Source organism: Gigantopelta aegis, chromosome 9 (genome assembly GCF_016097555.1).
Source record: "Gigantopelta aegis isolate Gae_Host chromosome 9, Gae_host_genome, whole genome shotgun sequence".
Lineage (NCBI taxonomy): Eukaryota > Metazoa > Mollusca > Gastropoda > Neomphalida > Peltospiridae > Gigantopelta > Gigantopelta aegis.
In genome coordinates this window covers 19,783,632-19,809,974 of record NC_054707.1, presented here as the reverse complement: position 1 = coordinate 19,809,974, position 26,343 = coordinate 19,783,632, and the positions used below count along the sequence as shown (strand labels likewise).

General features: G+C 37.0%; 1 protein-coding gene across 1 annotated transcript in view; it reads right to left on the bottom strand.

Moving 5' to 3' along the window:
* Positions 1-26,192, bottom strand: part of LOC121381492 (dynein heavy chain domain-containing protein 1-like) — a 26,779-nt gene extending 587 nt beyond the window's left edge. Inside the window, exons 1-19 of the mRNA XM_041510812.1 lie at positions 25,934-26,192; positions 23,916-24,150; positions 23,103-23,207; positions 21,736-21,823; positions 19,280-19,381; positions 18,232-18,387; positions 17,320-17,404; positions 16,718-16,788; positions 15,246-15,359; positions 12,059-12,193; positions 11,103-11,272; positions 10,423-10,533; positions 7,530-7,577; positions 6,934-7,017; positions 6,414-6,503; positions 5,664-5,744; positions 3,247-3,410; positions 1,823-1,997; positions 346-569 (exon numbers count right to left, since the gene is read on the bottom strand). Of these exons, the coding sequence (XP_041366746.1) occupies positions 346-569; positions 1,823-1,997; positions 3,247-3,410; positions 5,664-5,744; positions 6,414-6,503; positions 6,934-7,017; positions 7,530-7,577; positions 10,423-10,533; positions 11,103-11,272; positions 12,059-12,193; positions 15,246-15,359; positions 16,718-16,788; positions 17,320-17,404; positions 18,232-18,387; positions 19,280-19,381; positions 21,736-21,823; positions 23,103-23,207; positions 23,916-24,076 (2,164 nt within the window). The 5' untranslated portion in view covers positions 24,077-24,150; positions 25,934-26,192. The remainder of the gene's footprint in view (positions 1-345; positions 570-1,822; positions 1,998-3,246; positions 3,411-5,663; positions 5,745-6,413; positions 6,504-6,933; positions 7,018-7,529; positions 7,578-10,422; positions 10,534-11,102; positions 11,273-12,058; positions 12,194-15,245; positions 15,360-16,717; positions 16,789-17,319; positions 17,405-18,231; positions 18,388-19,279; positions 19,382-21,735; positions 21,824-23,102; positions 23,208-23,915; positions 24,151-25,933) is intronic.
* Between the last annotated feature and the right edge of the window lie 151 nt (positions 26,193-26,343).

The following is a 26,343-nucleotide window of genomic DNA, read 5'->3' as shown; positions in this document are numbered from 1 at the left end:
ATCAGCTATTGAGTGTCAAATTAGAGTAAGAATTTGAATATGATTATTTACAACAAGATAAAAACTATATGAACTGTGTAAAAATGTAGTGTAAAGAACTACAAAAAAAACAACAAAAAAAACAAAACAATATCAAGGTATGAATGTCTTAAAATTTGGTATAAAAATCGAAACTTTTTAAAAATGTTAAACTTAAATGCAGTTAGGTGAGAGGTCAGGTTGAAGCATGACAAAAAAACCACCCGTATCCTGTCCTCAAACAATAGTCCAATTGTTTTTTCTCCAAATAAAGCATTCAACCACCACACAGTGTACAGAAACCTGTCACAAGAAGACACTACTTACCAGTTCTTGGAAGGTTGGGTGCAGAGAGAGCTTCATCCGTTATGGATATGACAGCTGTGGGTTCCTTTCCTTCATCATCATCACCATCATCAACTGTTTCTTCCGAGTGAGATTCTGGTACCGACAGTGAACCATGAACCTGGCTGTCCGACTTGTGACCCTGGCCGTCCATAGATGCTGTGTCCACTTTCTGACCATCGACCAGTGAGTGAGATGATGTATGTCTACAATTATACAATTATGTTAATGATATAATAAACATTCCATCAAACAAAGGTTCGCAGTCTACAGATTAGATAGAACCGCCGTTGGTGGTTTAAGGAGCATTCTCATTATGCCATTAGTTGCACCATCTTGTTGCATGTGGTCGAATTGTACCACGATAACATGTAAATCAGAAAGGAAGGAAGGAAAGAAATGGCTTATTTAACGATGCACTCAACACATTTTATTTACAGTTATATGGCATCGGACATATGGTTAAGGACCACACAGATAATGAGTGAGGAAACCCGGTGTAGCCACTTCAAGGGCTACTCTTTACGATTAGCAGCAAGGGATCTTTTATATGCACCATCCCACAGACAGGATAGCACATACCACAGCCTTTGATGTACCAGTCATGGTGCACTGGCTGGAGCGATAAATAGCACAATGGGCCCATTGACGGGGATCGATCCCAAACCGACTGTGCATCAAGCGAGTGCTTTACCACTGGTTACTTTATTAAGTTAAATGTGGTTGATCTAGGATCGATCCCCGTCGGTGCACCCATTGGGCTATTTCTCGTTCCAGCTAGTGCTCCATAACTGGTGTAACAAAGGCCATGGTATGTACTATCTTGTCTGTGGGATGGTGCACATAAAAGATCCCTTGCTGCTAATCGAAAAGAGTAGCCCATGAAGTGGCGACAGCAGGTTTCCTAAATAAGTTGGTCTACCATTAAAAGGCACATTTGTTGTTGCCATCAGTTAAAGTAAAAGTCAGTTTTGTTTAACGACACCACTAGAGCACACTTATTTATTAATCATCATGCAGCTACTGGATGTCAAACATTTGGTAATTAAGACATATATAGTCTTACAGGGGAAATCTGATCGATTTTTTATTAGTAACAAGGGATCTTTTATATGCATGCCAGACAGGATAGCACATACCATGTCTTTGATATACCAATCTGGTGCACTGGCTAGAGCAAGAAATAGCCCAATGGTCCCATAAAAAAGTAGACAATGCTATAACTTATTGCTATAAATTATTACTATATATATGTTGAATTAAAATTGAAATAAATTAATCTAATACCAAAAGGGAGATTTAAAAAACTTTAAAAAATTAAGCTGTATCTGTTGCAATAAATTTCAATATTAAAACAAATGTCTGTAATACAAAATATGTTGAATTAGATGATCAAATAAGTTGCTCTAAGATGAAAAGGTACAGACTTAGACTACTAAATATACAAAGTGTGACTGACTTCACATCAGCTTGGTTGAGCTGAGCAGTCAGTTCCGTTTCCTCAGAGCTGTCATGTTCGTAGATTGATCCGTCCATCGGGAAGGCTCTGGCACACAACACAGCTGGAATGCCTTGCAGGGAACTCTCGAGAACTCGCAGGAATTTCTCCTTGGATGGAGACAGACCCAGAGTATCTACAAATAGTTAAATGTACCATTATGAGAGAGAGAGAGAGAGAGAGAGAGAGAGAGAGAGAGAGAGAGAGAGACAGAGAGAGACAGAGAGAGACAGAGACAGAGAGGCAGTGACAGAGAAAGAGAGACAGCGACAGAGACAGAAAGACACAGAGAGACAGAGACAGACATACCAGAGAGAGAGAAGAGAGAGAGGAGAGAATGAGAGAAGAGAGACAGAGACAGACAGAGACAGAGAGACCAAGAAAGACAGAGACAGACACACTGTATTTCCCAACCAACATAATAATTAACATGAAAGCAAGTTAACTGTACTGTGTCATGTGAAGGCTCTCAAGAGAGCAGGTCAATCTTACAATATTTTGTGAAGACCACTTCTAAAAGACACTAGAAATTACATGTATGTGCTGTAATCGCCATTCTCATAAATATCAACAAGAAAGCATGTTAACCTTAAAATATTATGAGAAGGCCACTGCTAAGAGATATTGGAGGATTTAAGTTGTATTAACCACTCTGGTAAATTTGAAGTTAACCGTACCATGTTTTGTGAACAGCATTTCCCAGAAATACTGGAAAACATGCTGTATTCATTACTTTTATAAATATTAATGTTATCTGTACTCTGTTTAGTGAACAGCATTTCATAGAGATACTGGAAAATATGCTGTATTCATTACTTTCATTAAATATTAATGAGAAAAGATGTTAACCATACCATATTAGAGATACTGGAAAATGTGCTGTATTCATTACTTTCAAAAATAATAAACCATTTCCTTCCTTCCTTTTTTTCATAAATAGTAATGTTAACCGTACCATGTTTTGTGAATAGCATTTTGTAGAGATACTGGAAAATCTGCTGTATTCATTACTTTCACAAACGTGATTGTGCACCCTACCGATATAAAACTGATTTTACTCGAACATAGCGATGTTAATGCAGACTAAGAGATGGCCACTCATTAAAAATTAAAACAAGCGGAAAATAAAAATTGGTTATGGAATATTTAAAAAGTGGAAATCTGTTTTATAATGGAAAATAATCATGTCTGCTTTAATAAATATTAATGATATCCGTATTGTGTTTTGTGAACAGCATTTTGTAGAGATACTGAAAAACATGCTCTATTCATTACTTTAATAAATATTAAAGTTAACCCTACCATGTTTTGTGAACAGCATTTCACAGAGATACTGGAAAACGTGCTGTATTTATTACTTTCATAAATATTAAAGTTAACCGTACCATGTTTTGTGAAGACAAGGTTGGCTTTAAAGAGACCTTCCCGCGGTGCGTCCGCCCCGACGTTGAGGACGTTGTAGATGAAGTTGATCACCTGCATCTTGGTCATGTCGAACATGTGCTCCACAATGAGGTGGTCCACCAGCTTCACGAAGTTACCAAGACGACTGGTAAGAAATGCATGTTAAACAGTTCATTAAAACAATTAAGTTTTTAATATTTGCTTGGTATAATGACACCACAAGCTCACATCAATTAATTAATCAATCACAGGGCTCGACTTCAGCGGTAGCCCGGGCTATTTTAGTTACCAATTTCTCACTCGAGCTACCAGCCTGCCAGGGCCTGTGCTTATAAAACTTAAAGTCTAGACTTTAATAAAGTCCAGACTTTAATGTAATGCTATTTGAATGGCGTTGCCATGACGTTAAAGTCTGGACTTTATTAAAGTCTAGACTTTAAGGTTTATAAGCACAGGCCAGATGTCTAAACCTGGTAGTCTGCCGGGCTACTAGATTTGCTTTCGTACATCCAGTTACTCCACAATCAACAAGATGCGTAAACACCAAAAACAACATGTTTAAATAAAAATAAATAATTTTGCTTTTCTCTCTCTCTCTTTCTTTTTTTAAATTTATTGAAATTATGGGGTTACCAATTTTACTGAGAGCTTCCATATATCATAACCTGGTAGCCCGGTGGGCTACTACTGAAAAAGGTTAAGGCCAAGGCCTGAATCATCGGCTAATACATGTCAAACATTTAATAATTCTGACACAGTCATCAGTGTAAACTCGCTACTTTTCCCCCCATTAGCATAAAGGGATCTTTAATATGTTTTTTGTCCAGACAGGACAACACACACAACAGCCTTCGATATACCAATCAGGGAACACTGGCTATGATTGGAAAAAACCCAACTGGTACCCAGTGGGATTTGACCCTACAACCCAAACACCCCAGGCATGCAGTGCACTGTACCAACTAAGCTAGATCCTATCCCCATAAACAGTTCAAGCAGTTAGTCACACCATCCGGGCGGTTTTCAAGTGTTTCCACCCGATACTTACACTAGATGATAGTTAATGAGACTCAGGAATAAAGTAAAATAGCACTATGCATCTTAATTCCAGTGCTGAACATGAATGACAAACCATGCCATTGTATTGTATTCCAGACATTCGACTTTTGTTTTCCCACCATGTCTCATAGCCCTATCCTATAGACTAAATGGCAGCAAGCATATGGCAAAATGACGTACAATAAATAGAATTAAATGAGAGTGCTTTTCCTTGCACCAGTACTCAAGTCTTGTGAACAGACTAGACTCGACCCGTGCCCGAGTACCCTATCCATGTGTGCAGGGTTTTTTTTTATGTGGTTTGGACATGGTTACCAAAAATTGTGCTGCTCATGTAGCAACAACACTGCTACTGACAACCATAGAAGCAAAAAAATTTATGTGTCCGTTTTCCATGTTCCATACAGAAAAAAAAAAATGCAGACATGTAAAATGGCCATAAAACAAAATGTGTCAATATGCAGGAACCGTACCCCTTCAGTTAATTAAATAACATAGAGTGGCGGGACGTAGCCCAGTGGTAAAGCGCATGCTTGATGCGTGGTCGGTCTAGGATCGATCCCTGTCGGTGGGCTCATTGGGCTATTTCTTGTTCCAGCCAGTGCATTACGACTGGTATATCAAAGGCTGTGGTATGTGCTATCCTGTTTGTGGGATGGTGCATATAAATGATCCTTTGCTACTAAAAATCCCATGCCTCGACTGGGATCTGAACCCAGTACCTACTAGCCTGTAGATCGATGACCTAACCACAACGCCACCGAGGCCGGTTTAAAGTGGCGTTAAGAGATGCTCACTACATATTTGACACCCAATGTTAAATGAATAAGACAATGAGATGAATCATTATTATCCACATGGTTCAACATAACCAAGTTAATAATAATCATACGAAGCACACGTGTAATAACAAGTGTGATGACGTAATTTTGGGAAGCGACGTCATAACATGACGTTGTTTTCTCCAGTCTTAATTCACTTTGTACTTGAGATATGATGTCATTTTGTCATCTCCTTTTAGCTGTGGTTGAAACATTTTGAAACAGTCCTTGTTATTCATAAACAAATAACAGTAATAATATGGATAATAAAGAAATTATTACACTCGCGTGTGAGTGGTACTGATTTTACAAAACTCGTGTCAGGATTTATGTATTACCCTTCCTCTCGCTCAGGCAATACAAAAATCCGGACACTTGTTTCATAAAATCAGTATCACACACAAGCTCATATAATAATCTCTATTTAGTGGGTGCTCAAGACAAACACAACACAAGGTCTTCTCACAAGCATAACTCAATACAAGATTTTAATTAATACAATGCAATGTATTACTCACGCAGTTTCACTTCTGGCAAGTCTGAGGTTTTCTTCTCTCTGTTCTTTCTTTATCCGCTGTAGATGGAGAGAGTCCTTGGAACTGAAAAAAACCCATTGGACTGAATTTAAATTTGGCTCATTATGTTTAGGTGACCGGTATGTATAGTCTGAAATACCTAAATGTTATGTATCTATGTATGGACTATTCATGTGGTTGCAGACGCAAACATGACTTTATGCCTAACCCTGTATGCTTGCAAACAAGAAATTGTAGAAGACATGAATCATTTTTTCTTTTCCTCAATACCTAACTTGACCTCTGATCTATCATTTAATCTCAGTTCCTTTAGATTGGTCTGTACATCCAAACAGCCAAATAAATGACTACAATCTTCCAATGAGACCTGGGACCATAACTTCCTTTTTTGTTTTCTCATGAGCATAGGTCAGAGGTCAGGATAAGGATGAAATGTAAGTATAAATACAGAAAAGAAGAATAATAATACTTTAACAGAGATTAGCTCTCCTGAAAATCAAGCAAGCTTCTTGAAATTATCCTTCAGGTTATCAAACATAATTATTATACAGGGGCGACACAAAAAATAGTGGTATGGCTTGTGGTTGCCAGACTCGCCTTTCAAATTACTTGTAAGGACATTTTCACATATATAGCAAATATAAACCCCCACACACACACACACACAAAAGTGGTATGGCCATGGTCGTACCGGCCGTACCATCTGCACCGCCCCTGTTATAGCAAACTTACAAATATGTCTTCTTCCTGACTTGTTCCTCACAATATCTCAGTTTCTTAAATGATTCCTCAGCTGTTACGGTAACAACCATCTTACAGTAGCTGAAAACAAACACATCAATATTTGAACAAAGGCTCTAGAAATATACTGCTCTAAAGGAAAGAGATGTTTGAAAGAATTTGAAAATTGTTATTATTTAAATAAAAGTATCTTAAAACCATCCATAATTTAAGAAATACAACTAAGTTAATAAGAATATAAAATGCAATGTTTCGTTTGTATATACTAGACTTCTTCAAGAGAAAAAATTGTAATCGGAACAGTAAAAATTAAATAAGTAAAATATTCCTCCTTTTTTTTTTTTTATAAATTAGAATACAAAAAATAATTGTCCTAAATTTATTTTTAAATTCTTCATGAAAAACAGTAGTCCATTTCAAAGAAACAAGAACTCCATGTTATAGACAAACAAGTTGTTTTTTGTTTCTGCCAATTAATCTACTTATTACAACTTTTATTATATTTACTCACGTGAAGAACCTTTCCAGTATTTTGTCTGCCTGAATATTTTTGTAGTTGATGATGTTCTCAAATTCTCCAAGTTGGTAAGTTTTGCTAAAAGAAAGCAAAATATACAAGTCAAATAAAGTATGCTGGAAGAAAGAAAGAAATGTTTTATTTAACAATGCACACAACACTTTTAATTTACGATTATATGGCACCAGACATATGGTTACGAAACACACAAATAATGTGAGGAAAAAAGCTGCTGTCAAAAATTCAAGGGCTACTCTTATCATTAGCTACAAGGGATCTTTTATATGCACCATCCCATAGACAGCATAGTACATATCAAGGCCTATGTATACCAGCTGTTGAGCACTGGTTGAAATTAGAAAAAGTCCAATGGGCATGCTGACGGGGATCAATCCTAGATAGATTATTATGCATCAGGCTTTATCTCTGGGCTACATAAATATTTAAATATAAATAGGTGTAATATGCAAACAAATAATTGTATCTAGTTCTCTACCACTGGGTTACATCTCCGCATAGTGAACAGTTAAGATTGTCTAAATACTCTGTTTTGAAGAGAACCACAAACGTCATGTAAACTGGATACTTACTCCACCTCAAAGGGCAAGAACTGGACTGTGATGAGTTCTTTGAGCAATCTGAAAAACATCACAGAATATATTATTAAACATCTGACATTATTATTATTCAAACATCATAGGAATTATCAGTCATATCCTTTTATACCGATGTTTCCCGGGTCTAATTCACTACACTCTCACAACCTTGCAGTCTCATAGGAATTATCAGTCATATCCTTTTATACCGATGTTTCCAGTGTCTAATTCACTACACTCTCACAACCTTGCAGTCTCATAGGAATTATCAGTCATATCCTTTTATACCGATGTTTCCAGTGTCTAATTCACTACACTCTCACAACCTTGCAGTCTCATAGGAATTATCAGTCATATCCTTTTATACCGATGTTTCCAGTGTCTAATTCACTACACTCTCACAACCTTGCAGTCTCATAGGAATTATCAGTCATATCCTTTTATACCGATGTTTCCCGGGTCTAATTCACTACACTCTCACAACCTTGCAGTCTCATAGGAATTATCAGTCATATCCTTTTATACCGATGTTTCCAGTGTCTAATTCACTACACTCTCACAACCTTGCAGTCTCATAGGAATTATCAGTCATATCCTTTTATACCAATGTTTCCCGGGTCTAATTCACTACTCTCTCACAACCTTGCAGTCTCATAGGAATTATCAGTCATATCCTTTTATACCGATGTTTCCCGGGTCTAATTCACTACACTCTCACAACCTTGCAGTCTCATAGGAATTATCAGTCATATCCTTTTATACCGATGTTTCCCGGGTCTAATTCACTACACTCTCACAACCTTGCAGTCTCATAGGAATTATCAGTCATATCCTTTTATACCGATGTTTCCCGGGTCTAATTCACTACACTCTCACAACCTTGCAGTCTCATAGGAATTATCAGTCATATCCTTTTATACCGATGTTTCCCGGGTCTAATTCACTACACTCTCACAACCTTGCAGTCTCATAGGAATTATCAGTCATATCCTTTTATACCGATGTTTCCAGGGTCTAATTCACTACACTCTCACAACCTTGCAGTCTCATAGGAATTATCAGTCATATCTGTTTATACCGATGTTTCCCGGGTCTAATTCACTACACTCTCACAACCTTGCAGTCTCATAGGAATTATCAGTCATATCCTTTTATACCGATGTTTCCCGGGTCTAATTCACTACACTCTCACAACCTTGCAGTCTCATAGGAATTATCAGTCATATCCTTTTATACCGATGTTTCCCGGGTCTAATTCACTACACTCTCACAACCTTGCAGTCTCATAGGAATTATCAGTCATATCCTTTTATACCGATGTTTCCCGGGTCTAATTCACTACACTCTCACAACCTTGCAGTCTCATAGGAATTATCAGTCATATCCTTTTATACCGATGTTTCCCGGGTCTAATTCACTACACTCTCACAACCTTGCAGTCTCATAGGAATTATCAGTCATATCCTTTTATACCGATGTTTCCCGGGTCTAATTCACTACACTCTCACAACCTTGCAGTCTCATAGGAATTATCAGTCATATACTTTTATACCGATGTTTCCAGTGTCTAATTCACTACACTCTCACAACCTTGCAGTCTCATAGGAATTATCAGTCATATCCTTTTATACCGATGTTTCCCGGGTCTAATTCACTACACTCTCACAACCTTGCAGTCTCATAGGAATTATTAGTCATATCCTTTTATACCGATGTTTCCCGGGTCTAATTCACTACTCTCTCACAACCTTGCAGTCTCATAGGAATTATCAGTCATATCCTTTTATACCGATGTTTCCCGGGTCTAATTCACTACACTCTCACAACCTTGCAGTCTCATAGGAATTATCAGTCATATCCTTTTATACCGATGTTTCCCGGTCTAATTCACTACACTCTCACAACCTTGCAGTCTCATAGGAATTATCAGTCATATCCTTTTATACCGATGTTTCCCGGGTCTAATTCACTACACTCTCACAACCTTGCAGTCTCATAGGAATTATCAGTCATATCCTTTTATACCGATGTTTCCAGGGTCTAATTCACTACACTCTCACAACCTTGCAGTCTCAGGAATTATCAGTCATATCCTTTTATACCGATGTTTCCAGTGTCTAATTCACTACACTCTCACAACCTTGAAGTCTCATAGGAATTATCAGTCATATCCTTTTATACCGATGTTTCCCGGGTCTAATTCACTACACTCTCACAACCTTGCAGTCTCATAGGAATTATCAGTCATATCCTTTTATACCGATGTTTCCCGGGTCTAATTCACTACACTCTCACAACCTTGCAGTCTCATAGGAATTATCAGTCATATCCTTTTATACCGATGTTTCCCGGGTCTAATTCACTACACTCTCACAACCTTGCAGTCTCATAGGAATTATAAGCCATATCCTTTTATACCGATGTTTCCCGGGTCTAATTCACTACTCTCTCACAACCTTGCAGTCTCATAGGAATTATAAGCCTTATATCCAGAAAAGTTTGTTTTGTTTAACGACACCACTATAGCCCATTGATTAATTACTTATCGGCTATTGGATGTAAAAGATTTGGTAGTTTTGACATGTCGTCTTCAGAGGAAACCCACACCATTTTTCATTGGTAGAAAGGGATCTTTTATATTCACTTTCCCACACAGGACAGCACATACCACAGCCTTTGATATACTAGTCATGGGGCATCACTTGAGATGAGGAAATCCCCAAGGAGCTCAGTATTTTTGGTGTACTGGTCATAATATAAAGTGTTCTGTTAGGGGCCTATTAACAATGGTATATCTAGAAAACAATCTAACCATTAAGCTACACACAGCTTCCAATGACCATGATGTTACCCACTAGATGGATTTTCCACAGTGAGGTTGACTGACCTGGATATCTGGAGGAGTGCCGCTCCAAAAGGAATGATGTTCTGAAGAAGACTGACGTCCACAGCCTGCAGCTTCCGCTGGAACTCCAAGAACAGCTTATTGGATCGCCACCTGCAATTACAGGAAATACTTGGAGAGTTCAGTTCAAAAATGCTATTTATGAATAGCTGGCTGGCTGGCTGGCTGGCTGGACGGACAAACGGATGGACAGATAGAGGGGCGAGTAGGCGGGTTTTGGATGGATGGATGGATGGATGGATGGATGGATGGATGGAGGGTGGATGGATGGATGGAGGGTGGATGGATGGATGGATGGTGGATGGATGGACAAATGGATGGATGGAAAGACAGTTGTTTGGATGGTGGATGATCAGATGGATGGGTGAATGATGGGAGGATGGGAATATGTGATGAATGGATAGATGGCTGGATGGAAGGAAGGATGAATGAATGGATAGATAGACAGAATAATGCATCCATGAATAGATAGATAGATAGACAGATGGATAGATGGACAACTAAGACTAACAAGGGGGCAGGTTGACTGACTGGTGGATGGATTGATGGATGGATGGATGGATGGATGGATGGATGGATGGATGGATGGATGGATGGATAGAATGATAGTGGGCCAGTGGAGGATGGATGGAATGAAGGACGACTGGTTGGCTGCTAATAACCTGTCAAACATCTTTCTGATGAGGTAGTTCTTGAAGAACGGGATTAAGGAAACCGCCTGCCATAGCACGGCCTCTCGCTGCCATTCTCCAAGCGTCATGCTGTCGTTGGGTTGGTCTGGGTAGACGTGCAGTACACCAAACGTGGAAAACACATAGTGCTCAGGGTTGGTCTGCAATTAGAAAATTTCATCTAATAACCTACTAGAGAAATATGTTGCAAACAGTATCTTAAAATCTCAAACAGTTTAAATCATCGTCTACAAGCAACTTAAAAGCAGAAAAATTGTGTGTGTGTGTGTGTGTGTGGGGGGGGGGGGGTTGTTGCTTTTTTGGAACAAATTCACTAGTCTAAGAGCATGTTGATTAATTAATCGTTGGATGTCAAACATTTGGTCATTTTGAAATAGTTTTAGAGAAATTTTTCATTCTTGCGTAACACATCGTGACTATTTCAATGATGTCCTAAATTTAATGTGTGAAAAAGACAAAATGGGTTACGCACGAACAAAGTTATCAATTTGCAAAGTTCTGAATAATGGTTGTACCAGATTGAAATAAAATGACATGACTATAAATGATCACAGTGCAATTTTTATGAAAGGGACATTCCTGAGTTTGTTGCATTTTAAGATGTTTCCAACTAATAAAATATTTCTACGATTAAACTTACATATTAAATATTTTTTCTTAAATATCAGTGTCTGTATATTCAATGTGTTTCCAGTCATCCTAATATTTGTAAGAAGCCCAAACTGGATTTTGTCTTCTAATAATTTCGTACGTACGAAAAAACATTTTTAGGAAATAAAATTAACTTTAACCTAGTACAAATATTAGAACATCAGAAACACGTTTAATAAATAATCACTGTATGTAATTACAATTGTTTAAAAAGTCTCTGTTAGTCGATAACGTCTTAAAAATTGCAGCAAACTAAGAAATGTCCCTTTAATTACCTTTTCTTGTGTAACAGATACGAGATCATAAGGACGGTAGTGGCGTGAAGTGACCAGGTTAAAGTAAACCGACTTGATCTTTCCAAGGTGGTGACACGCAGCAAAATATTTCACAGCCTCTCGTCCTGACAGTTCCTGTCAAAAAATAACAAACCACTGGTTATAGAATTTTCATTTAAGATCATCTTTGTCTGCTTTGATTTAAAAAAAATAAAACAATTTATGACGATACATTTAATACTAATGCATATGTACGTGTAGATAGTAATATTGCTAACAACATTATAAATGGCTAGATAAAAGAAATATATTTAAATAGGCTGGCTGATGTAATGGGAACATAAAATAAATATAAGTTTAGAAAGAAGGACTGCTAAAAAGAAAAGCTGTAGTAGTAATTATAGTGATAAGTAATAATATCAAAATTCACGTCAAAGGCTGGTTTGATAATTGTTTCTATTTCCTTCCATCAAATTACTTTCTTGACTGAAGAGTCATTTCCATGGTGCCCAGATTGTATTATACTCAATATATTTACAGTTTTTAAAAAGAATATATTTTTCTATTTCGTATTTATTTTTACAAAATGTTTTGAGCAGCTTTGATTTGATAAGATTCTCATCGTAGCAAAACTTAAGAATTATCATTATACAAAACTCCCAAAGTGAAAGAAGTTAAACACTTCATCGTTTTAGTCACAATTTGTACCCAATGGCTCAGCAGCAGTCTCAATTTTTATAGGGTGTATACCACCAAATCAAATCCCATAGACGACAATAGTAACATACATGTATGTAGCTAAAACTCCTACCTAAAGCATATCAATCAACATATACACTACAGATATAAATACTACCACCCCTCACCCTTAAAGTGAATCAGAAAATATTGGGGGTGAAACTGCTGATTTAAGATATAACGGGTAGTGTCTATGACTACATTAGTTGTGCATAACATTTTAGTACTTTTTTTTGTTCAGGTACCCCATACATGTTTCAAGCACATAACTATTTGACACAGTGGTACTAGAAATACAATTGCATACATTTTCCCCTCAGACGAAACTTATTTTTTGTTTACAACACAGAGTGTCACATTTATCCCCAATATTAACTGCTCTATCAAAAGTTGGGTTCACCTCAAACTTTGACCCAGCCGGAAGTTATTTGGTTTAGCACTACCTTTACTTAGAAATAGCTGAACAGTTAAAGGCAATAAAGGCAAGACATTATATCCCTTTGTCAACTCAATGTCCAAAATTAATTAATTGCTATGAGATAAATGTATATATGGTAATTTTTACACTAATAGGAATTGGCTGAAACAAGAAAATTGCCCAATAGGACCAAAAACTGCATGCATGGAAAACGACCCAAACATATGGTTATTGAGACAATAGAGTAAGAGACAGAGAAAACCTGATGCCACCAAAGTCTACTTCTACCAATTAGCAGCAATGTACTATTATACATACAGGACAACATATACCATGGCCTTTCATGTACCAGTCATCACTGGGATGAAAAAAAACCCAACTGATTCACCAAGGGGATAAATGAAATATTTAATGAAAATTAAATCAGTATGTTTTTTTATTAGTTGTTATGAGATGTCTTAAATCTACTACAAACAAGAGTTATCAGCTGAACAAAATGTTATCTCATATTTTTGGCTCACCTGATAGCTCTATGAGTGGATGATTTTGGTAAGATTTTTACCTTGCAAGCTTGTGAGGAAAATATATATTGTGTTCGACATTTTGTCCTCGCATGGCAAAACTTGATCCTGTGATGCAAGCACCTCAAGCAAGCACTCAATCGACTGAGCTAAATCCCGCCTGTTATTGTCATAATACCTTCTTGTGTCCAGAACTTCCTCTAGTGTTCTGTAAGCTTAAGACATCGTAACTTACAACACTGAGATTGAGAAAAGACACACACTATGACCACATGGCCACTGTTATTATCAAATACCTTCTTGGGCCCTCTGCTGACCAGCTTGTCCAGGGCTTCCTCCAGTGTTCTGTAAGCTTAAGATATCGTAACTTACAACACTGAGATTGAGAAAAGACACACACTATGACCACATGGCCACTGTTATTATCAAATACCTTCTTGGGCCCTCTGCTGACCAGCATGTCCAGGGCTTCCTCCAGTGTTCTGTAAGCTTAAGATATCGTAACTTACAACACTGAGATTGAGAAAAGACACACACTATGACCACATGGCCACTGCTATTATCAAATACCTTCTTGGGCCCTCGGATGACCAGCTTGTCCAGGGCTCCCTCCAGTGTTCTGTAAGCTTAAGATATCGTAACTTACAACACTGAGATTGAGAAAAGACACACACTATGACCACATGGCCACTGTTATTATCAAATACCTTCTTGGGCTTTCTGATGACCAGCTTGTCCAGGGCTTCCTCCAGTGTTCTGTAAGCTTAAGATATCGTAACTTACAACACTGAGATTGAGAAAAGACACACACTATGACCACATGGCCACTGCTATTATCAAATACCTTCTTGGGCCCTCGGATGACCAGCTTGTCCAGGGCTTCCTCCAGTGTTCTGTAAGCTTAAGATATCGTAACTTACAACACTGAGATTGAGAAAAGACACACACTATGACCACATGGCCACTGTTATTATCAAATACCTTCTTGGGCTTTCTGATGACCAGCTTGTCCAGGGCTTCCTCCAGTGTTCTGTAAGCTTAAGATATCGTAACTTACAACACTGAGATTGAGAAAAGACACACACTATGACCACATGGCCACTGTTATTATCAAATACCTTCTTGGGCCCTCTGCTGACCAGCATGTCCAGGGCTTCCTCCAGTGTTCTGTAAGCTTAAGATATCGTAACTTACAACACTGAGATTGAGAAAAGACACACACTATGACCACATGGCCACTGCTATTATCAAATACCTTCTTGCATCCAGAACTTCCTCCAGTGTTCTGTAAGCTTAAGATATCGTAACTTACAACACTGAGATTGAGAAAAGACACACACTATGACCACATGGCCACTGTTATTATCAAATACCTTCTTGGGCTTTCTGATGACCAGCTTGTCCAGGGCTTCCTCCAGTGTTCTGTAAGCTTAAGATATCGTAACTTACAACACTGAGATTGAGAAAAGACACACACTATGACCACATGGCCACTGCTATTATCAAATACCTTCTTGGGCCCTCGGATGACCAGCTTGTCCAGGGCTTCCTCCAGTGTCCGCGGGGTCGGAATACTTCGACTCACCACACTCGTTCTTCCAGACGTTGCCTTCTCAGACACTTTCTGTTGTTGAACAGACACAAAAACACAGTCAGCTGTCTTACAGGATATAATTAGTATATAAAATAAAATGTACGTAAAGTATATTTTTACAAACTAAAGACTGATATAGAGAATAATACATGAGTTTCCGTTAAATACCATTTATCTTATGAGTTGTTCAAAAACGAGTTGTAAGATAAATGGTATCAAACGGACATGAATATAGTAGTCTATTTCTTACATACCTCGAAACAATGAAAGTGTAAACAATATAATGAACTAAATTATGTTGTTACAGAACGTAGCCTAACTGGGTCATGAAGTATGGATACTTGGCTTTAAGAATACATACGTCATAACCAAACCACTTCTGTACTAACAGATCAGTTTTCCTTAAAAAACATAGAGCACTCTAAAACATTTATCAACCACTCAGAAATTGAATTGATGAAAAGCGAGCATTTTAATTTGGCAAAGCATTGTAATAATACAGCTAATTTTGAATATGAATGACGTCAGTATTCCAATGACATCACTTTACATTTCCTTACAATAACACTAAACTTGGTCATGACCTCTCAGAAACGATCTCCAACATACGTTGTATATGATTTTGATACACAATGTGATCTCCTACACGGGTGTGTAAGAAAACATATTTTCAGCTAAAATCATCTGGAAAAAAACCATTCGGAACAATATTACAAACTTCGACACAAATTAACACAGACTGTACTTGTGCCATGAATCATTTGTCATTCTTCCGCTGATTAAACAAATGTTAATAATTTAATTTTCAGTTTCTGTTTATCTGCACTTGTTTAGCCATACATGCATGGATAAAAGAAAATGTCAATCCAGTGATGTAAAATAGTTTTTACACTGGATTAAAAAAGAGTAATTTTTTATAAGTGATATAATAAAAGAAAATGTATATATTTAAAAACAATTGTGATACAACCCCTGCAATTAAGAAAATGTACACAGCAGAAAAACATGCCATTGAAACATTAACCTGAATATAGTTCACGGCAAAGGAAGGAAATGTTTTATTTAACGACGCACTCAACACATTTTTATTTACGGTTATATGGCGTTGGACATATGGTTATGGATGGAAGGAAATGTTTTATTTAATGACGCACTCAAAACATTTTTATTTACGGTTATATGGCGTTGGACATATGGTTATGGATGGAAGGAAATGTTTTATTTAACGAGGCACTCAACACATTTTTATTTATGGTTATATGGCATCGGTAAAAAAAAGAAAGAAGTGCTGTGGATAATTAAAAACTTGACGGCAATTGCAGGAGTTGATGATATAAAGCTAAATACTTTTCACATGTGATAACAACAGCTGTGATTTCATGCAATACCTTCTCATCAGGAATATCTATGGCAAGTGCAAGTGCGGTGGTCCCCAGGCAGTGACTCCAAATGGACTCATCTAGTTTCAGACAAAAATATTGGTGAATGTGGAAACAAAACAAGTGGAAACAAGATGCATATCATACAAGAAAAACATTAACATAAAATACCAACATAGTGAGCTGAATATTAAAATGATTATACATGTACTGACAACATTAAACTACCAATATTCAAATACATTGACTGACATTAAAAAACACATGATTATAATAACAATATTAAAGAGCTAGGCTAAGCACATTCCTTACTAAATACATGTAGGTCGACAGGGTCGGCTGGGTATATTTGAAAGTGTAAATTATGGGGTGGGGTGTGTGTGTGTGTGTGTGTGTCAAGAGCGATGCCTCAGGGAATGGAAATCTGGGAGCCTGAAGGGCCTGAATCTGTACTAGGGGCTTGGTGGCATGTTCTACCTAACACAATACTTAAAAATTAGGTGTTTAAATGCAGCATATTCCCAGCTTCTGAACACAGTATCAGCGAAAAGGGGGACATGGTCCCCGATTGATACTTGAAAACAGCTGCCTCACAAACGAACATGTCTTACTTGCGGCCAGCTCCAGAGCAACAGTGCTGATGGACTTGCTAAGGTCTCGCATAGTCAGTTCCTTTACAGTAGTTGTTTTAACAGACTGCAAAAACAAGAAAAATCTAAATTAAAAAGGATAAATAATTCATCAGTTCATTCAGAATAGCAATTTTTTTCCTTTTTCCTTTGTCTGTTTTTATAATTATTTATTAAAGCAAATGCAAACAGAATTTAAGGTCATAATTAAATATAGAATTTTTTAGCCATAATTCTGTCAAGTTTTAACCATAAAATATAATGCTCCTTTTTCTTCCTCAAAAAATACAAAATTTAACTGGCCAAATCTCCCACGGTTCGTGCGCATAGAACTTTTTAAAATCCAGACTTTAATAAAATCTGAAATGCAGCATGCAGTTTGTATGGCAATGATATCAGTCTCCAGACTTTAAAAGTTTTATAAGCACAAGGCCAGTCTGCACTACCTCAGTCAGGGCTTCTAGAATTTGTTTTAAATCCACTAGCCATGGGATCAGTGATTTAAAACATTTACTAGACAGGATTAAAAATTCACTAGCCCTACTTTACTTTAAGTTAATACAATTTTACCAAATAATAGTAATAATCAGATATGTAACCTAAAGAGGGAGATAGAGCTTAAAAACACAAACATTGGGGTTTGGGGTGGGGTCTGGATATTCATATTTACAAAATAGACTTAACTGCAACATTTGACCAACAAATTTCACTAGCCATCGGGCATGGCAATAGTAGTTATTTACTAGCCCAACAAAGAATATCACCAGCCATGGGAGTGGGGCTACCATAATCTAGAAGTCCTGCAGTCAGTGTTCATCATTCTCCATAAGAGAACAAATAACAACGAGTCCACAGAAACTGAAACTACAAAAACGACTGCTGTGATCTACATACCGAAAGACGTGGAGCATATGGGTCCGTTCCATCGGGAAGCAGCAGCTTTACAGTCTTGCGAGGAGATGTGACAGATTTCTTCGGCGACTGGAGCGATATGCTCGTACAGTAGGTATTGGCTGGGTGTGTTCCTTTTCTAGTCAGCAACATACACTCCTGAGGTTTAAAACAGAACTCTTAAGATGTAACACAAACATTTGACAGTTGAGGAAGTTCAAGTGTTAGTGAGGATTTTTTAAAAACTGAATCAGAATTAGTCTACTGGGGTGGGTGGTTAGATTTTATGATCCACTGCACCACAAGTGAGAGCTTCATAATCCTGTTAAAAACATAAACATAACAGTCCTCAAAATTCGTACTAATTAAATGTTGTTACAAAATGGTTTTGCAATGGATTTTTAAAACTATTGTTTATTTATTTAGCTATATATGTACAAAATAGCTGTTGCATAATTGATCTAATTTTCAAGAGCTAAAAAATACAACTCAGGGCACACCGGGCTGCATGTCCATTGTCAATTTAGCCATTTGCTAACTTTCACACAAAATGGTTAGTCTTTGAAAAGTACAAATTTCATTAAATTAACCATTTTCAATGAAATAATGTACCGGTACATATAAATTTTTTTAGCTAAGTACAAATTGTTCCAGTGTGCACCCTGCAACTTAAAAATATTTGTTTTTATGTGACAACTTTTTATAAGACTTTAATCAGTGCATTTTGACAATGTTAATAGGATTATTTAAAAATATTCTTCATCTCATAACTACTGATCATCTATGATATCTATAAATATGCAAAAAAAATTAAAACACAGATTTGCAAACCCTTGTTTAATATATTCTACCTTTAAAAAAACAATCTGGACAAATCCTGGGGAAGACATTCAGGGGTCAATTGTCCCTCAGGATGAGTCAAGTTTTGGGATAGTTAGGAGCAATAGGGGTTTAACACTATTTTTTCAATGCAACTACTCAAAACTTGGTATTGCCATTGGCATCCAGGCAACCGATTACTTCAACCCCTGAAATCCAGTCCTAATCTTACTTCTGTGAATATCTTGTTGAGTGACTCGGTTATTTGAAGATCAAAGAAACGTTCTTTATTTCTTTCCATGTGGTGTATAATTCTCTCCAGGTAATGATAGAACTGAAATTAAAACCAAGTCAACATTTGTGAAATTCCAACACTGGTGAATGAGGAGCATCCAGATGATACGGGTTAAGTAACTAAAGGAGGACTATCCTACCACACTTCTTTAACAGTCTGTTTTCATGCTTACCTCCCTTCATTCATTTCTTAGTTTTGTTATTTATATTACATGTACCTCTGAAAATACTTTACATCAGTCAAACAAAAAACCCAACTTTATATCAGTCAGCCAAACAGAAATATTTTTAGCTAATAATTGCAATGGTTGTCAGTTGCTACCCTGTTTAGCATTCAGTTACCATGCCTACATCCTTTAATTATTTCTCAATTTCATTATTCACAATACCCCAGAAAATATACTGAACAATAAAGGAAATGTAAAATATTTGGTTTTCTTTAAATTATTTAAAATTATTAAGTTTGAATATCATTAAGTTTTAAGTCTATTAAAATTATCAATATCTTTTGTGAACTTTTGAGGCCAATTTGGAGTCTATTTACCAAATTAATTTTATCATGAAAAAATATAATATATACTCTTCAAAAAAAGAAACGCAAAAGGGTACAAATGGGTTATAACTCCGATTTTATGTTTCCTACCGGTTCATGCTTTGTGAATATAAGGTCATTGCATGTCCCAAACACATTCCCACGGTTACATTCGATAAAACGCAGCTACTGTACAATAAAGTTCCAAAATGTGAATATTCGCAAAAACGCAGCCACGTGCAAACCATGTCACCACTGCACGTGCGTTGTCTGCACGTGCAACATGAACACCGACAGTATAAAAGTGCAGGGTGTTCGCTTGCCTGGCCTCTGTATCTGGCCGACAGTTGACAATCCAGGACATGCCACGTCTCAGTGAACCGCAGAGAAACAATGCCATCGGCCGACTAGACGCAGGCGAATCCAGAACGGCCGTTCCCAGGGCATTCCATGTGTCCCCAAGCACCATCTCCAGACTGTGGGACCGTTACCAGCAACATGGATCAACACGTGACCTCCCTAGATCCGGTCGACCACGGGTCACTACCCCCGGGCAGGACCGCTACATCCGGGTACGCCACCTTCGGGAACGATTGACTACTGCCACCTCCACAGCAGCAGCAATACTAGGTTTGCGCAGGATATCCGACCAGACCGTAAGGAACCGCCTACGTGAGGTAGGAATTCGTGCCAGACGTCCAGTTCGAGGTGTCATCTTAACACCACAACACCGTCGACTATGGTGCCAGATTCATCGATAATGGCCTCAACTGCGATGGAGACAGGTGTGGTTCAGTGACGAGTCCCGATTTCTGCTCCGACGTCATGATGGAAGATGTTGCGTGTATAGGCGTCGTGGTGAACGTTATGCGGCAAACTGCGTGCAGGAAGTGGACAGATTCGGCGGGGGTAGTGTCATGGTGTGGGCAGCCATCTCACACACTGGCAGAACTGACCTGGTCCACGTGCAGGGCAACCTGAATGCACAGGGCTACATTGACCAGATCCTCCGGCCACACATCGTTCCAGTTATGGCCAACGCCAACGCAGTGTTCCAACATGACAACGCCAGGCCTCACACAGCACGTCTCACAACGGCTTTCCTACAGAACAACAACATTAATGTCCTTCCTTGGCCATCGATATCACCGGATTTGAACCCAATTGAGCATCTATGGGACGAGTTGGACCGACGCCTCCGACAGCGACAACCACAGCCCCAGACCCTGCCCGAGCTGGCAGCAGCCTTGCAGGCCGAGTGGGCCACCATCCCCCGGGACGTCATCCGTACTCTGGTTGCTTCAATGGGCAGGCGGTGCCAGGCAGTTGTCAACACACGCGGAGGCCACACCCGGTATTGACTACAGATGACCTTGACCTTGGTGGTGTGTCCTATCACTTACTCACAATGGACTAGAGTGAATTGTGAACAATCCTGCAACATTTGGTAATTATCGGACTCACCATTCAATAATTAAATCAATTCTCCAAATGTTACGACAATGTGGTTTTGCGTTTCTTCTTTTGAAGAGTATATGTTAAAATATTCACATTTTTTTTGTGAAACAGTATACTTTATATATGTCAGTCTAAAAGCTGATAGTTATTCTTAGCTAATAAATGTTGTGGGTTACCAACCTGTCTAGCATTCCTGAAGTTTATTACCGTATAATAAAAATATATTTTTTTTACCACAAAAAATAAAAAGACTATATTCATTGGGCAGATTTTATATAAGTGCCATATTTGTTTAACCAAAATGCAATAAAGAAATAAAGGCTCATTAATAAAATAAACAACAACATTTTAGCGTTACAAAAGTTGAAAGAAAAACAAACACTTATAATGTTATACACATGTACCTCTTTCTTTGTACCCAGAGATGTCAAACATTCTTTGTAAGGACTGACAACCTCCAACACTTCTTGAAGAAAAATCCATGACTGACGACTGCAAAGAAAGCTTGAGAGTTAGCAACCAGTCAAACCATTACAAGCATTCATTAATAAAATTAATGTATTCTTAAGAAATAGTTAATTTTTCTCTCTTTTTTTTTTTAGCATTGATGGTTTTCTTTTTCATAAGTGTAAATAACCTTCAAATAGTCTATGCATACCATTTAAATAATGATTTCAATATTGAAAAGAAAAAAAATTCACGTAAGTGGGATTGATCGCATAAGATTGTAGGCATGTGGATGAGTTAAAGTGTATCCTTTTTATGGATGCCTCAATAGCTCAGAGAGCACCGTGGTTAGTCTGGAATTTGCAGTCAATTTGGTGCCACAGGTTCGAGTCCCAGCAACGGCCAATGGACAATTTGTGAGGCCAGTGCGTTAATATCTACGTATGTAACAGTCAACCTCGACATACATACAATATATATTCATACACAAATATATACTAGTCAATGCCAGGTCTTCCCGCTGTTTCACACACATAAGCGGGATCGACCACGTAGATTGTAGGCTAAATGCATGTGGATGTCCTTACATAAAAAGAAACTAGTGCGTAATGTTTTTTGTTTTCTGAACGCTGGACAGCTTTCAGTGTAAAATTGCTATTTAATTTTTTTTATTTGATGCCTATGAATGCATACGTCAATTATGGAGTGTTACCCTAGTACGTTTGCTTAAATGTCAATAAATCTAGTGCCGTGCTCTTGATTAATTTACATATAATTTGCAAAGTTATCAATTCTTAAAGTATGTGATCTGAAAAATATCACATACTTTGATTGCACTGAAGATGTAAGATATATGATATATATATATATATATATATATATATATATATATATATCAGGGACTCAGCAATTTGTACACAGACTTTTCAGCGATAGAATAAAACGCATACACATACAAACATCATATATTTTAATAAACAAAAATATTTGCAATCTCAGGTGGTACGCAACTGCGTACCTGTATATATGGAAGCTAGGGCTTTGTATATTGTACGTATGGAATTAATGAGGTAAAATCGAGTTTGAGCGACTACAAACATTACAACAACAAACATCTTGTTTATACAGATACATGTACTGGTATTCTGAAAATAGAAAATGTCGTTAATATGTAACTTTAGTCATCAAAAAAACTTAGTTAGTCGTAGACATGTTACAATGGTAGGAAACTCCATACAGTCCCTTTAATATAACTGAAATTGTAACAAATAACCTGCTTGATTCATTGTTGTTTTGAGCACTGATATTCCTAATAATAAAATACCTATCCTGTTGAAGGGCAGTGATGAAAACTGCGATCAGTTCTTCTTTCAAGTCATACGCATCTTCCTTATTCACCTCTTCCTTATTTTCAATCGACTTGGAAATTCTAAACACACACACAAAAAGAAAGAAAAAAAAGATGAAGTTAAGGTTTTATACACAAGTTTGTATTGGACAATATATTAACATTTTGGAAATTTTTCCTTCAAAGGGTCCAGGGTCTAGTTCAGTGATGGCGTTATTGCTTTGTTTAATGACACCACTAGAGCAAATTTTTTTTTTTTTGAAATGAAAAATGTGTTTATTTGACAATATTCATTTTGTGTAACACATCCTTCCCCCAAAATCTTAATGCAGGTTTTTGTTTTGTTTTTTTAATGAATGTTTATTGCCCCAGAAAAACAATAATGTCAGGGTGCACATTGATTTATTAATCATTTAGTAATTTTAACATACAGACTTTGAGAGGAAACCCATTACATTTTTCATTATTGTAAACCGACTAGGAGTGTGTTCTGTATTGTAATTGGTGAACGGAGTAGCAAGAGATTTTTTATATGCACCATCCAATAAGACAGGATAGCACATATCATGGCCTTTGATATACCTGTCGTGGTGCACTGGGTGGGATGAGAAAAAGCCCCAATATATAGGCCCATCGATGGGGATTGATCCTAGACCAACTGCCCACCAAATGAGTGCTTTACCACTTAAAAATTATTTTTAAAAAGTATCCATTACTTTCCAAGATTTTAGAGTATGTCATTTTACTCTTCGTATCCTCTGGCAGAAACCCTGATGTATATACACTAACTTGTTTCTAATCTCTGCAGCCCATGATTGTGCCCTTTCTCTTGAGGTCAAGGTCACTGGTACATTGTCAGGAGAGACCAGGCTGCTTCTTCCTTGTCTCAATAATGGCAGCTTAGTGGTCGAACCAGACTCTGCAGAAATATTTAGATTTGTGGCCGCCATTGTCCAAATCTACACCACGGATCTAATAATCCTTATTTCTAGTGCATTAAGCCATATCATGTTGTTTTCATAACCTGAAAATAAAATATTAAAAATATTAAGATTCATAATACATGTACATATATCATCCAAAAAAAGAGAAAAGACAAAAAGGCTTCATGGTCTAATAAAAAACTATATTAAGAATACCAATTTTTCATTAATAAAAAGTAATGTTTCTGTTCCTTATCATAGTGCAATGCAGCTGGCAGCACATTCATGTCGATTTGTTTTGTTTTTAATTAAAGCGGTAAATATAATGCAGACTTTCTACTGTCTTTATTATGTCCTATGTAGCTCAATGGTAAAATGCTCACTTGATGCGCAGTCGGTTTGGGATTGATATGTCAAATGATACTCATTCTATTTTTCAAAAAGAGATTTTCCGTAAGTGAAATCATATCTGTGCACTGCATGCATGAACAATTTTCATATCAAAGAATAATATTACAGTGTAGTATTTTGGACAATATGTTGAAAAACTCATGTGCATTCTCTCCATTATAATATGAACTGACATTACCTCATGCAACATCATAATATGATGGGTAGAAAGGAAGGATATCAACCAGGTTCCACCCCTACCCTTGATGGTTTTTTCTAAAGACTGAAGCTGTATCAACATGAATAATACATTATATACCGTAAAGGGAAATATGTTCACATGAAAAATTCACGCAAAAATAATTCCCTTCAGTGGAGAAAGAATCACCGAAGGTCAGTGATGTCAATTAGCCCATACACATATCATCATTCAGGTGCAGGACGCACTTTTAACCACTGACTTCACCTACTTCTCAGTTTTTCCTCCAAATGAAAAAGCGAGAGACATGACTCACATGGGTTAAAGGTCAATTTGTGGAAATGAAGAATGACTGATTGTCAAGTATTAAAATTAATATAAAATTTGGATTATATGACAGAGGTCAAAGTAAACATATACCAGTAAACATCCATAGTTGAGTGAACCCGACCAATCCATGATTATTATTGGTACCAATGACATTTATTTACACTTTACACCATTTGACTAGTAATTTGTAAGGCCCTACATACATGTATATATATATATATATATAGAGAGAGAGAGAGAGAGAGAGAGAGAGAGAGAGAGAGAGAGAGAGAGAGAGAGAGAGAGAGAGAGAGAGAGAGAGAGAGAGAGAGAGAGAGAGAGAGAGAGAGAGAGTATATCCCAAATCAGTGTTAATCGATCATGGACTACCCACTCTAAATATAGTGGCTCTTTGAAACTGATCTTGGCTACTAGTTACAGTGTTGACTATAGCATAACTGAAGTACCTATAGTCCTTCCCACAGGGAACGCCTTTTTTCATACTATGGAATTTACTACAAGTTATTTATTTCTGATCGGATTGTTATCTAAAATACACACAAAAACAGTATTTGTTTGTTATTTCCAAAACACTTTAACGTTTCTTCTTACGTCATACCAAACTGAAATTATTTACAAAATACATTTTTGTAGGAGGATGGGACGGACAATATAAATGGTGAGAATTTATTTCCATATGAAATCCCGTTTCAGGTGCCAATCACAAAATATCAGCATGTGAAAATATTTCTGTTTATGGTATATATACCATACTACATGTATTATGTATATATTATATATATCTATGTTATGCTCAACTCTATCATACACTTCATTTTCCTGTGAGGTAGCCTAAGCCTGTCCTGTGATTAGTTTATGCAAAAAAAAAAAAAAAAAAAAAAAAAAAAAGACAATATTGGCAATGTCAGTAACATATACAGAGTTTTGTTTTTGTTGTTTTATTTCACAATGATGTTTTAACTGACTTTTTATTTATCCGAGCTGCTGTCTCATTTAATCAGTTTCGTGAACATCGGTAACAGGTGTTGTGACGATATAATATGCAAAACATTGACTCCAATAAATGATCACTAAATGTACAAGTCTGACATTAGAGACTTTTCAATTAATCACATAGTATTTAAAATGTGGAATTTATGATGTACTTGTTTCTCCGTGCATATAAACAAAAATCAGCACACTGTCATCAACATGAAAAGTTCACCAAATTCTACGGTTACCAAGTCGCCATTTTTGTATCACCTGCAACAAAGCAGTTGCGCACCTGAAAATAAATAATGAACTGCTATATAAAACTAAATATCAAAAATAAATTTTATTTAATTTGTTTTCTGTGAATCGACAACTTATTTTTAATATGTGTTTTCTTATAAAA